The sequence below is a fragment of the Temnothorax longispinosus genome, chromosome 5 (genome assembly GCF_030848805.1).
Source record: "Temnothorax longispinosus isolate EJ_2023e chromosome 5, Tlon_JGU_v1, whole genome shotgun sequence".
NCBI classification, from domain to species: Eukaryota; Metazoa; Arthropoda; class Insecta; order Hymenoptera; family Formicidae; genus Temnothorax; species Temnothorax longispinosus.
The window spans coordinates 21,954,237-21,967,780 of record NC_092362.1 but is presented as its reverse complement, the minus strand read 5'-3'; the positions used below and the strand labels follow the sequence as shown (position 1 = coordinate 21,967,780).

At 35.7% G+C, this 13,544-nt stretch overlaps 1 protein-coding gene across 15 annotated transcripts in view; it reads left to right on the top strand.

Annotated features, from left to right (window-relative positions):
* Ca-beta (Calcium channel protein beta subunit) overlaps positions 1 to 13,544 on the top strand; it is a 97,536-nt gene that overhangs the window by 59,832 nt on the left and 24,160 nt on the right. The window contains exons 1-2 of one of the 15 annotated variants that reach the window (XM_071778370.1): positions 5,408 to 5,730; positions 6,862 to 7,119. The exons of 10 other annotated variants lie outside the window; for them this stretch is intronic. In XM_071778370.1, coding sequence (XP_071634471.1) covers positions 7,060 to 7,119 — 60 coding nt within the window. In that variant the 5' untranslated portion in view covers positions 5,408 to 5,730; positions 6,862 to 7,059. Of the gene's footprint in view, positions 1 to 5,407; positions 5,731 to 6,588; positions 7,120 to 9,248; positions 9,711 to 13,544 lie in introns of those variants that run through there. 4 more of the 15 variants (XM_071778371.1, XM_071778373.1, XM_071778374.1 and 1 more) reach the window with 4 other exon arrangements.

The following is a 13,544-nucleotide window of genomic DNA, read 5'->3' as shown; positions in this document are numbered from 1 at the left end:
AGATCTTTTAGAAACTCATACCTCCGAATATCCCAGCAGAGGTTGTACCTTCTAAGCATTTATGTGTGTGCGTCGCATTAGTGCGTGTGCACCCACTAGCGCGTGGGCGATATGTTCGTGCAACAACAGTTCACGACTTCACGACGGCTTTTGTGTGAAGCTCGCCACGGAGGCGGAGTCGTTGCTTAGAGGGCTATAAAAAGAGAAAGCTGGACTGTATCCTACTATTCGTACACTCGTATGTACCTCTCGTGTGCGCGCACCAACGAAATCTGCGTATTGGTGTAGCGGGTGTGCCGGCTGAGACGTAAATGCGGCACGTAAAACGCATGACGCACCTCAATCCGAACCCGCCTCTTGATTCTTATTCTTTAGCCATGTCTTACAATTAGTCATATCTGTTAAATCCGAAATACGTGATATTACAGTCGAATATAGATATCATTTTCCAGCAAAAAAAAGAAGAAAAGAAACTAAGGAACAAATTAATTCGATTTTATCATTCCAGTTTTATTTTCCCCAAATGGGAAAATTCGCTTAAGCTTGCAAGTCGAATAGATATCATTTTCTAGGAAAAAAGAAGAAATAACTATAAGGAACAAATTAATTCGATTTTATCATTCCAGTTTTATTTTCCCCAAATGGGAAAATTCGCTTAAGTGATGCATTTTATTTCTACTTTTTCACGGAGATCGTGATTATGTGATCGCGTGAAAACCCGGCGATTTTTAGCAACTCGTGCACGTCAAGTGTATTTTCTCGAATCTAAGAAATTGTTGCGTCATTAGAGACGTGTGCTTAGTGTACGAATCGTATTACGAGAGTAGGTGAGAGAGAGAGAGAGAGAGAGAGAGAGAGAGAGAGAGAGAGCACGGCTGTAAAATGCACGACACGTTTATTTCTAAGAGCGTGCACACGTAGCTTTTAACAGGCCGGTATGCCGTGCGCCTAGAGCAACGACCAGCGTAATTATCGGGTCGACTCCCACCTCTCGGTACGAGTCCACAAGTCACATTATCCACGGCAATGCCACGCCGAAAGCACCGGCTCCATATACGCTCCCGACGCGGCATAACGGTGACCCACAAATTGGGCCTTTATCGAGAAAGGAAAATTATCCGTATAGCTTCTCTCGCGGCGCGGCTATTCCTCGGCGTCAGATCTGTGATCATGAATAAATGACTCCTATCGTTTCCCTATGCGTGATAATACGTTACGGATATTGGGAGAACGATTATTTATCCATTGTAGCAAGATTTGAAGCCACGAGGAATCTATAAGGGTCTTGTGGGAACTGTGAGCAGAGATCGAGAGAAGAGAAAATGGGAATACTATCTTTTGATCTACAAATTTATTTTAAGCTAGAAATTTATTTAAGGCAACCGTGAGTTTTATTTAAGGAGAATCAGATAATCACATCACACATGCACACACGGCACATACCTTTCTCTTTTTATTTTAATACATGCATCAGCTTATGGAATGTTTATACTTGCAAATCTTTTGTATGCTGCTTCTAAATACTTTCAGAATATATATAAAATATTTTTCTAGCTCTCCCAAACATATATCTTCCCTACAGCTTTGTATACTTGAATATGGAATAGGTGTGAAGTATTCCCCATGATGGAAATCACAATGCACAATTCGACGCGTTCATTTGCGTTCTTGTACCCGTTTTCATTTGCATCCGAATGCATTCCTGATCTTCTCGCAGATGCAACGGGGATCAGCGATCTCCTTTAATTTCACCATCGTGCTCGAAACGATAATCGAGTTCTGATCACATCTCCGATTACAATTTCGTCGAGTATTGCCGACTCGAGTTACGCTATCTTTGTGCGGTAACCGAGTCCTCGAGCAGTTGTCGGTCGTCCTTAATCGTTCGATTGGATCTAATTCGTCTTCATGACTATATCTGTGTCGCCGTCTTCGTTGTCGGTTCAAGGCCGTCGCACATTGAGGCGCGTCTGATTCGCCTCTTTGCAACGTGGCGCATCCTTTGGCTGGACCACAAGTAAAGTAACAATCGTGCGCACTTGGGCTCGCAACCACGACATATTATGAGGATCCTTCCGATTTTATCGGCTCCCTGCGCCGAAACTTTCGGCGAAGGGTACTCAGGTGTCTGCCATCTGCCGCCCTACGGCGAATTTAGCACCTTATGCACTCGTGTTCATCAGGACAAGTTTGCTCGTCGCTTCTCGGCCTGCATCGTTTCCGTTTATAGTAACCGGAAAAGATGAAGCTATAAATATCACAATGTACACATACGTATTTTAGCTGTTGCGATGTAAAGTCAAAATTGCGGGTGAGATTTTAATTGTGGAGAGATATGTAATCTTTTAACAACTCTTTGTGATTTAATTCTTCAAATACAATTGTACATAGATCATTACAACACTGAACAATATGACGAGACTGAAAAATAGGCATATAGTCATTGGTAGATATGTAAAATATAACATTATAAATATTATTTCTTACGTGTTCTTATATTCCTACAAATTAGGGTAATAAGGGGTTAAAATAGTAGACAAATATGATGTGTTAGGCATTTTTCTCGATCTAGAAAACTTTAGAGCCACTCGCATATTATCGGTCGCAGAAGCACGCAACCGGGTAAAGAATAATTTCAGGTTTTCGATAGCGATCGTCCGTTAATTTGCCGCAATAGAGAACAATTTGCGGCTCGACCTTTTTCTCTCTCGCGCGCGCGTGCTGCTGCAGCTGCGAGTGTCACGAAAGCGCGCGAGGTGCCTGATCTCGTGTGCCGCCCTGGAAAAACTCAAAAGAGAGTCCGCTCGCAGCACGCGCGAAACGCGCGTCGTAGGGCCAGACGGAATTCTAAATCTGCCTCGAGCAACGTGTCAAAGCGGCCTACATTTCCGGAAGCGACGGCGGCGATGATGTAACTCCGTGAAGGAGAAGCAAAGCAGGTGCAGGTGCGCGCTAACAACGCGACCGAATAGCATATGCAGTGAAGATGAACGAGCTCGTTAGTCCTAATCTTTTCTCTTGGACTCGTGAATGTTGCTAGATATAAAATTAATCGATAATGAAAGAAAATCTCAATTTTTTCGCGGAAGGGTTTTTTCTTTACATATTTATTATATTTTTATGTTTATCATATGTATTTTATGTTAGAAACGAGATTTTCTCTCTTTTAAAAGAGAGACTTCACTAATTTTTCTGTAATTTGCTACGCAAATAGAAAAAAAAATAATTATTTGATAATAAAGAAGAACGTGATTATTTATTTTAACACTTGTCACGACAAAATCTTCTCGCTATGAACATCTCATTGTGCTCGTGTAGTACGAGAGCCGGGTTACCAGTAAATCTTATCGTACTATAATACCCGGCGTCTCGTTTAATGTGCGCGCACGCGGCTGGTGTACGGCAACGAAAATACCAGCGGAAATGCTGGGACGCTGAATAATTAAAGCGGGAAACATATCAGCGCCTAAGAGGAGGCGCGCGCCTGTTCATCCGGCTGTTAAGCAAAGACTTTCGGCTCCGTATATTTAGCGCGACATCGATTCTTCCTGAAGAGAGACGTTTTCCTCGACGACAGCGTCCACATTATTCAAACAGCACGTTGCAGAAACTGTCTCTCTGAAACAAAATCTAAAGAGGAAAAAGAAGCTTTTAGGAAAAAAAGCTTTTTAATGATTCGTTTGCGCTTTAAATGAAGAGATAATGTCTTATTATTCATGAGACGGTTTTAATGAGCAGAAGAGTTTTTAATTGCATTCTCGAGAATCGGGTTTATAATATTGATGAACTAACTTTCTGTCGCTGCACTTGAGAGAGATCTGACCTCATAAAACTGTATGCATAAACAAAAGACAATCCGGTTCCGATCTTTCTCGACTACTTCCAAAAAATGTTGAACTATCATCTGTCTTGTTATTCACAGAGATTTCACATTTTGAAAATAATTTAAAAGAATTACTTGTGTTAAAGAATTGTTTATAAATAAATGGTTTGATTAATTAACTAATTAAACTTGGAAGAAGATGTTTACTTAAACGATGATAAAATATTTATTTCAACAATAGGATATTGTTTTTATTGCTAATGTAAATTAAATTTTTTTTTATTAGAAACAAATATAAATTATAGCTAATAGGCACAAGCCTATTTGGCGCAATAATGGATAATTTTATATTTTATACTACTAATACATATAGCTTTATAACTCTCTTTTTTTATAATAGTAATTAAAGTCAACAGTGACCTTGTGTGCAGATGTAAATTTAAATTGGTGTAAAGTTATGGTGCAGACATCTGACAAGGTTGAGCAAAATGTTGTTTTCAGACGAGAACTGTACAAACATCCGTCGATAAAACAGAGGGTAGCACGTCTTTTTGTTAGTACAGAAGGTCTGGTTACTACCAATGTAGCTGCTGGCACGACACACTTCTACAGTTATCTCAAATATTATTTGGTTACCTAACTAAGATAATATTTCAACAGATCTTGAAACAGACAAATTCATTATCTATTGTTTTCTTCTTTAGTTTTCTTCTGTTAGCTTCATCATGCATAAACGTACGTTTAAAAGGAAAAGAAGAAAGGTGGAAAGTATAAAAAGTTTATCTATGAAGAAGAAATTTAATGTTGATCGATTTCATAATACTTCTATGTAACGCTTCTAATTAATATCATGAAATATATTTAAAAATTTTTCATATCATCAACATTGTTCTTTTAGTTTTATCTCTTTTAATTGCTCTATGATACTTGTAGGTTTTGATGTGCTTTAATAAAAAGAAGTTGCAATTTTAAAACATTGAAGAAAAGAAGATTTATCTCGAAGCTGTAAAGTTTAATTTTTTTAAATAAATATTTTAATATACAAAAAAAATTTATATTATTTCTACCAAGATCCATATAAATTCACTATTGACGAGCCAACTGGCAATAGAGTACTCAAAACAGTTCTAGGAAGTACAACTTTAATGGCACAAAAATAATTATGAAACTCTAAAATAAGTTAGCTGTTAAAAATAGATTAGCTGAGGATTTTCAGCAAGATTTACAGAAGGACCATTTAGGAACGGAATGAAGAAATAAATCATAAATATTTATAAAAATTCTAGTAATTATATTATTTGACGTAGACAAGACACTGCAGATGATGTGATATGAATAATTCAGAACACACACAGAGAAGACATCAAGGATATCTTTTGGCATGCAAATCAATACGTTCAGTATCCGAAGAAGTGACACGATTTATTCCGGCTAACTCCCGGAAAATTTTAGCGAAGTTCTACAAGGAAAATTACGGCGAATCGACGTTACTCGTCTCGCTGGCAGAGTTTTCGGTGTGGCGGCCGTTTTATTTATAGCGGAGGAGGTCGCGGTGCGTTCTAAAAGCTCCTCGACTCACCAGTATCACCAGCACATTCACACCGAGCTCGTCTCGCACCGGAACTTAAAAATCATCCATGCAATAGATCGGATCTGCAACTCGAAAGAGAAAACGCTTTTTGAAAATCGCAAACCGGTTTTCCGTCGATGCGATAACTTCGAGTATGTCGCTTTTGATCAGGGTTCTAGAGCCCTCTGGGAAATGAGCATGTGACTTTTGTAACGTTGCAGTTGGGTAACAAAGTGATCGATTTGGTGTTAATATAGTGGAGTTGAAGTTTCACGTGTCGCGCATGATTAAAAACTAGTTTATTGATAGGTAGATTGATCGAGGACCTCGTGTGTCGGTGCGTACAGTGATTAATCACCGCGTTTATTAAGATTAACTTTTCTCAGAAGTGCTTGTGGATTGCAATGATTTTACGGCCAGATTTCTGAATTTCTAAGAATAATTAGAAACCGATATATATCATTTATTATAAAATTATAATTATTTTTAACAGGTCATTATTTAGCAAAATAGTCTTGAAATTTGATAAAAATGTCTATGTAGTCAAATATAGTTAATTCGAAACACATAACTATCAATATCTTTAATTTGATTTAATCTGCTGTTTTGCTCCATAAAATTAGAGGTAAGAGTTTTAATCGGTTTATATAACTCAAAATGCAATTTTTTAATAATTGCAAATTTTATCACTGTCTCACAAGTTTTATCTTTGATGCTAAAAATTGGTGCTGATGAGTCAAGGTCAGGGCTAGAGATTTATGTGTCTGATATACTCTTGAAGATGTCACAGACTGTTACACTAACTTGTCGGCATCGATCCAAAGATCGGACGATTCTAAAGCAGCAGTTTCCAATTTTCAGAAGGCATAGCATAGCACTAGATATTATCTATTTTCTCAAAAGTATAACGTCACTCACAATCAGTAAAATTTGAATATCGAATATACATACATAGTTACATTTATATCACTAGGTAATTTTATATTATTGGCTACTTTAAACGAGTATTAAAACGAGAAGCTTAAAATGAGGACGTTTTTGAAAGTTTAATTTGGTATTTAGTGCAAAATAAGAAAAACCTGATAAATTCAGAATCCATTTATATCATATTAAGCAGAATTTCATAAATTTTAAGTAATTAAAATACATTATAAATTTGATTACAGATAAAAAAAGAATTACTCATATATTCCATAATGAATGCAAATATTATCATAATGTCAAATGCATATAGTATATATGTATACAAAGTAAAATTTGTGCAATCCAATAAACAATTCCATCAATCACAAATTTTTAAATAATCGTAAAAAACTGCCATGCACCAATTATTGCGAAAAGCGATAACTTTGTTTCTTAAATCTTTAATTGAGTGTCTGAATTGACGGACGGTCCTATTTCTATTCCACATGGAACGTATGTGTGTCGTGTATTTGTGTCGAGTAAATTAAATGAAGACAAACGATAGGTCGTGATAAATGCGGCACCGAACCAGAACTCGACGAATCTCGTGTCGGAAGTTGCCGGACTCGCGAAGCTGACGAAAACTGCTCCAGTCGACTGGAGACGCGCGTGACCGATACCTTCTTCTCTTTGGTGACAACGTGCATCGGAATATCTTTGGTGCACCCCGATCTACCATATATCAACTTTCTTGTCTTTCAAGATGGCACATCTACGGCGCCCAATGAGGCGGGAGCATTACAAGCCTTTTGGAAGAAGAAGGGTAAAACATGTTTATAATGTTTCTAATTGTTATGTCGGAGTTAACGAGGCGATTTGGGCATGCTATTGTGATATTTAACGGGCAACAGATCTATTTTCGAGGCAAAGCGACTGGATATTAAAATAGAGCCGAAAATCTCTGAAACAGCAACTACCTTCGATCGATTTAAAATTCTCGTAATTATAACAAAATATCTTGCGATAGATTTCTTATATTTTGAGAGAATATCAGGATTTAAAATTTTAATATGAATAAAGACTTACTGAGTAAAAATATCAGTTTGAGGATATTCTATTATAAAATGAAACAGAAACCGCATGCGTGAAACGGATCGATAATATCTAAGAGATACTTTATTTAACAGTCCGATATTTCTATTGGAAAATGCTATTTATTCGTAAAATCGTATTATGGATATAAATGTTTGTAATAGCGAGTACCAATTCGTATCGCGCACATGCGCGTTCTATCTTTGCAAGCACAATGCACTTAAATTTTATTTTTGTGCCACGTGACCGCGATGAAAGGAGCTGCCGTCACGCTCGTATAGTTCGCCGATCATTTATTTATGAACTGCGATTTCGAGATCGAAGCCGTTACCCCGCATGTGTCTATAGGGTGTCCTGGACTTCTCGTACTTTTTTATCTGCGAAACAATCAAATAATTTTAAATTTACGTTTTCTTAATAAAACAAATCTATACAAAATTTGAAATTTAAATTTATCTATAAATTACACAAATAAAATAAGAGTATAGTAAGCGGCTCTCTATAGATCTAGAAGCGGCAACTTTAAACAACGGAAATAATGAAACAGGGAAAAAGAATAAGAATAAAGTGATATCTGCAGTAACCTTTAGAGTTGACTGCAATTTAGACTGCAGAACCGAAGGACAGTAGACTAAAAGGGGGCGGCACGCGCACACGCACCCTGCGTGACCTATATAGATGACCTAGATTTGCAATCGAATGAAACCGACTGCAGAAAGTAATTTGTAATTCTTTACAAGCTATTTTTAATATTATAATTTTTTTAATTGATATACCATTCGAAAGACATGCAAAGTTATTTAGCAAAGTTATTTATTGTATACATGAATGACAATTATGCATAAAATATTCTCTCACAAGATGTGGAAATAATTAATTACTAATTAAAAATGTTATTATTTGCATAATTCTTTATAGCGTAGTTTGAAATATTGGAGCAACAATGTTTATACAAAGTTTATTGTTGGTTGCAATCGGAAAAACTGATTGATGATTCGTGATCGAACCAGTAGCATAATAGACGATATACATAGTACAAAGGATGCACGTGGATCGACACTGATCGAGATAAGAGCAATAATCTTTTTTATCTGCAAATCCCCCTATTTATAACATATGGGACACTTATACGCGATCATGGCGTGAATAAAAATGATTGATTTTAAAAAGAAATCAGCATTGCTTTGCTCCAATATAACGCTAAAGATAATAAAAGCGATCAGCTGGGCGACATATTAGCATCAAGCTCGATAAGAGAATGCTACGTGTGTTATTCATCACGTGTTATCACCATGCAAGATTCATTTCCACACCATATTGAACATAATTCTTCATAACTGTGCAAAAAGAGAAACTTAAAATTTTCCCTTTAGAAATAGAAATAGAGAAAATATTAACTTATTATACCGAATAGCTGTGTCAATTATATTTTTATTGACTTGCTATATCTAGAGTAATTTCGTTGACTTGGCTATATTAGAAATGTCACATGATATTAATTAGAAATAGATATAAATGTAAGAAGAAAAAGATCGGAATTTTTTCCCTCAAATAAATTTTCGCTCGCTTACGCGATTGTGTGATGTGTATACGTTCGGCAATTCGACCCCCTACGGTCAGTCGGTTATTCTTGAGCGACGCTGTATGCACGTTACACCGGGTAGGACACGTTGCCGTCAGGGTGCAGTGGCCTGGCCGTTGTCGTGCGGGTCGCACTCCGGGTGGTTTGCGCGGAGGAGGACGCGGCGCGGCGGAGCGGTGCTGAGAACGAAGCACCCCCCGGATCGATATAGTAACGGGGGTGTCGTCCGACCGTTCTCCAGTGGCGCCCGCGTACGGACGAGTCACAAAATGGCATTGCCAGAGAAACTGCGACCCGGCCAGAAGGCGCACACGGTCGCAAGGACCATGTAGAATCAGTCCGTGCAGCACCCTCCGACTATCGCCCTCGCGGTCTACCGTTACGTGACGGCTCGTCAGCCAGTGAAAGCTCGCGGGGGTGAAAGATATAGCGTGCCGCGAACAAGCGTGATGCAAAGCGGTCGCGTTTAGGGGGGGTGATTTTTCGTTTTCAATCGCGATCGAAGAAAATTCTTGAAATTCTTCACGGTCGAATTTCTTTTAAATAACTGAGTACAGTTATAGTGATACCGTAGTGGTCGTATATTAAAAAGAGCGCGGACACGCGTGGTGCGCAAGTTTAGTAGTTTTTGAAACAAGCCCCTTCATGTCGAGGAAAAGAAAGGGTTGTCAAGATGAGAAAACGTGATATATTTGGTGCTTGGATAGGATTTTCTAGTTGTAGGAGAAGGTTCGTAAAGGGTACAGTGTGAACTGATATATAGGATTGAGAATAACAGGACGAACGCAGGCAACCGCAGGTGAAAATTGATAAGGCCGCGATCGGTGCTATTTTGTCGATCGACCAGCGAATTGGAATGTGGTAACTGCACTCGAGGTTGCACGATGTCGTTGACCTGCTTTCAAGCGCCACGGTGCTGTGGTGTATCATCAGTTTAGCGACTTTAGCGTGGGTCACGATGAAAAATTTCGATTTGCGAAATGGATTTTATCTATCATGTAATATTGTTAACTTACCACTTTGCTGACGTTTCACGTGGGAATTATTTTTAAAGATTAATGAAGGTGTAATGGCTTAGAGAAAGATGTCTTATCGATCTGCGAGGTAATTGGTTTTGGTCTGATATTTCGCATCGGGTTATCGAAAAGAAAAGAAAATAAGCTTCGAACGATTTAGAAGAATGCTAGAAATTAAGTTCACAGACGCAGATTATGACTGTTATTACTCGTTCTATTTGTTTAACCGAAGATTAAGTTTGTAAAAAAGGGGTACAGCATGTAAATGGAGCATGCATTGTGTAAAAATTATAAAACTTTTTGTACTGATAGAAATATTGTAGATTCTTTGATATATTTTCAGACAGCATATAGATTTTTCTTTTATTTTTCTCTGGTCTTTCGTCGAGTGACCTTTTGTGATTTTATGGAACTTTGAGCAAATTTATATATATATTTCTCTCTCTTATTTTAGTTTATATCATTTGTAATTTTTCATTATTATATCGAGTGTACGTCGACATTTCAATTGGACGAATTCAAAGACACGGATTTCTAAGAGGGTCATCAGTATCGATTATCTAGGAGTGAAGTTGATAATTCAAGAGTCGATTTCGCGTTTCCTCGAGTTCCACTTTCGATTGACTGACGAAGCTAATAACGAGAATATTTGCGAAGTTATTTTTGTAGATTAATTAATTATCCAGATAGATGAGGTGATCGGGGAATTGCGTGCAACAACGCTCGATGTAATCCTCTTCTATGGTTACTTCACAGCTAATCCAATTTTTACTTTTTCACACTAATTGTATATTAGTATTGTCTCTTTTTTTCAAAGGTGCGGCATGTTCAGTAATGAAAAACGTGAAAGCCTTCTCCTTTGGAATATTATAGAAAAATTACTGTAAATTAAATTCTCAATTCCTTAATGCATCTGGTTCATATATCGGTTAAAAAGTAGCACGGTTTATTTTAACTGTATATTTATTTTAATAGAATTTTATAATGTAAAACAAAGTTTTATTAGAGAACTTTGCACTGTAAAGTTAGTCGCTTGGTCGCTTTCATCCATTTGAAGAAAATACATTCTATTTATAACAAAGCAACATTTATTTTGTATGATACGAATAAATAGTTCTTTTTCAAATCTAAATATTTATAGAAGTTCGTTACAATATATTGTAGTTTATGCAATGATTTTCATTGCAACAAAGAAACTAAGTCGAATAGCTATTGGAATACTGGATTTTAAAATGATTTGCCCCAAAGACCTTTGTTTAATATCGGAATTATACACGTGCACCCCAATTGCGCACAATTTTCTTGTCTGTCTAATTAAAATTTTCCAATAATCGATCTTTTAAAAAATTGAAAATTGCAAAGTATGTAAAAAGTCAATTTACGTAAGTATATAGCATCATCGAAAACGACATCCGAGCTCGTCTATCTTGAAGACTTTTTAGCTATTACGGAGACTAATTGAAAAGTTTGTCGTCAAAACTACGGACGATTGACTCACAAATAGAACAACACCATTGTGAATCTCAACCAATTTGAAGAACTTTGCGTCGCGCTAAAAATTTATCTTTCTATTCACTTGACGATTAGTCTCAAACTCACAGCGATTCACAATCATCAAAATTATTGTAAATTTGTAGAACTATAAGTTCTCAAGAATAAGACTGATTCTCTTTAATTACTAATGACTTTCATTTGTGACGAATAAAATGATCTTAAGTTTTGTTCACTACATTACATTGGAATTAAAATTTGCATTAGGTATATCTTTTCGGAACAATTTTTTATCATATATATAATATTTAAATATGAGGAGGCAATGTAGGACATACAAGAGTGTTTTGTTTAAAAAATTCTAGATACTTGGAGATTTATACATTACTTTCTTATTTTTTTTGTAGCGTAATGTTAGTGTCTTTGATATTTTCCATAATGAAAGCGATTAGGTTAAATAATTCGCTTTGGCGGGATCGACATACAGAATCCTGTTGCGACATATAATGTTTGCATAAAACGTAAACTTAATAAAATTATCGAATTGCATAACCAGTGTTTCCAATTGATTACGATTGCTATGAGTATTTTAATGAAACAGACACTGATCGCGTGCTTCAAGTAATAAAATTTTATATCAGTTGAGTTATACAGAAATGATAGATTGAACTCACGTTAACTCGCGAATTTTGCATGATTACTCAAACAGAAGCCGACTTATCGACGTGACATTACTTTAATGAGACTTTAATGTAATTTTATCAATTTTTGCGTGAAAATCACAGAAAGTTAGTAAAAAAAATAACGCTTCCGTGAATTGATAGCCTTTCTCTCTTTGGTACAAAATGGTACAATTTATCCATATCATTACATTTCAATTATCCATAACAATTATCCACAAACTTTGATAATAATTACAGTTTATCAGGAAATAATTAACAGTGTAAAACTATTCTATACTAGAATATCCTGTTACAAGTATAGATAGAACCTAGTAATTCAATCTATTATTCATTATCGTCAACGTTGATGTATAAGGTATTTTTATCTTCTATCTCATATCTCGTTGCGGTATAATTTATTGATGCTTCGTGCTTATATACGTGTATAACACTTTGGGGGGGCCAATATGGGACAGACAATTTTAGGGAGTGGTTATTAACTTTTTCGTAGTTCTGTCAAGCTGTCTTTGCGAACAAATTTGGCCAGGTCAACTGATAGAATGGGTGGATTTAGGGAATGATCCGATTTGGTTCCATTTTTCTTGCCTAATTTTAGAATATTGTACGATACATTTTTATATGACGGTATGTGTCGCAATATAGATATTTAGATATATCTGGAAGTCAATACTGTGCTAAATTTAAAAGTAGACTTCTATCTAAAAAGCGATTTTTAGAGCAAATTTTAAGATATTTTTAAAAACAGTTATTGAATATAGGAAATTGAGATTTCTCTCGTATACGTATTTATTCACACGTAAATTATATTTAAAAATTTCTGCAAGTGTCTAAATTAAATACTTTTAAAGTTATAAATTGCTATGTACATTCTGTTTTAAAAAACGCTTTTAATATTAAATTGATTAAAAGACCAATTAATTAAAAGCAATCGAATTAAAAGAAATTCTTTACCTAAAGAGATGTACCAATTATAAAAAAAATTTTATTTTAATATAAAGAAAATAATAGCATCTTAAAAGAAGTTTGAATTTTTCGAAAAACTTGTTTGTTTATTTTTTGAAGAAAAAAAAGCTTTGCAAACTTTTATTTAAAGGCTAACATTTTTCTAGCATGCACACATAATAAAATTCGTTCGTGTATTTAATTATTTTTAAGATATACCATTTAAAAAAATGTAATTTTGAGAAAAATGTAAATTAAAATTATAAAAATAAACAAAGACAAATTTATAGTATTTATTCTTAGTCTGCTAAAATAAGGCTACAAAAAAGAAGCATTTCTCTTTTTATCTGTTACTGAATAAATTGTTCAGTTGAAAATCTTAGCCTTTTTCGAAGACATTAGATATTTGCTGCACTCTGTCTACAATAGTCGTTTCTAATTG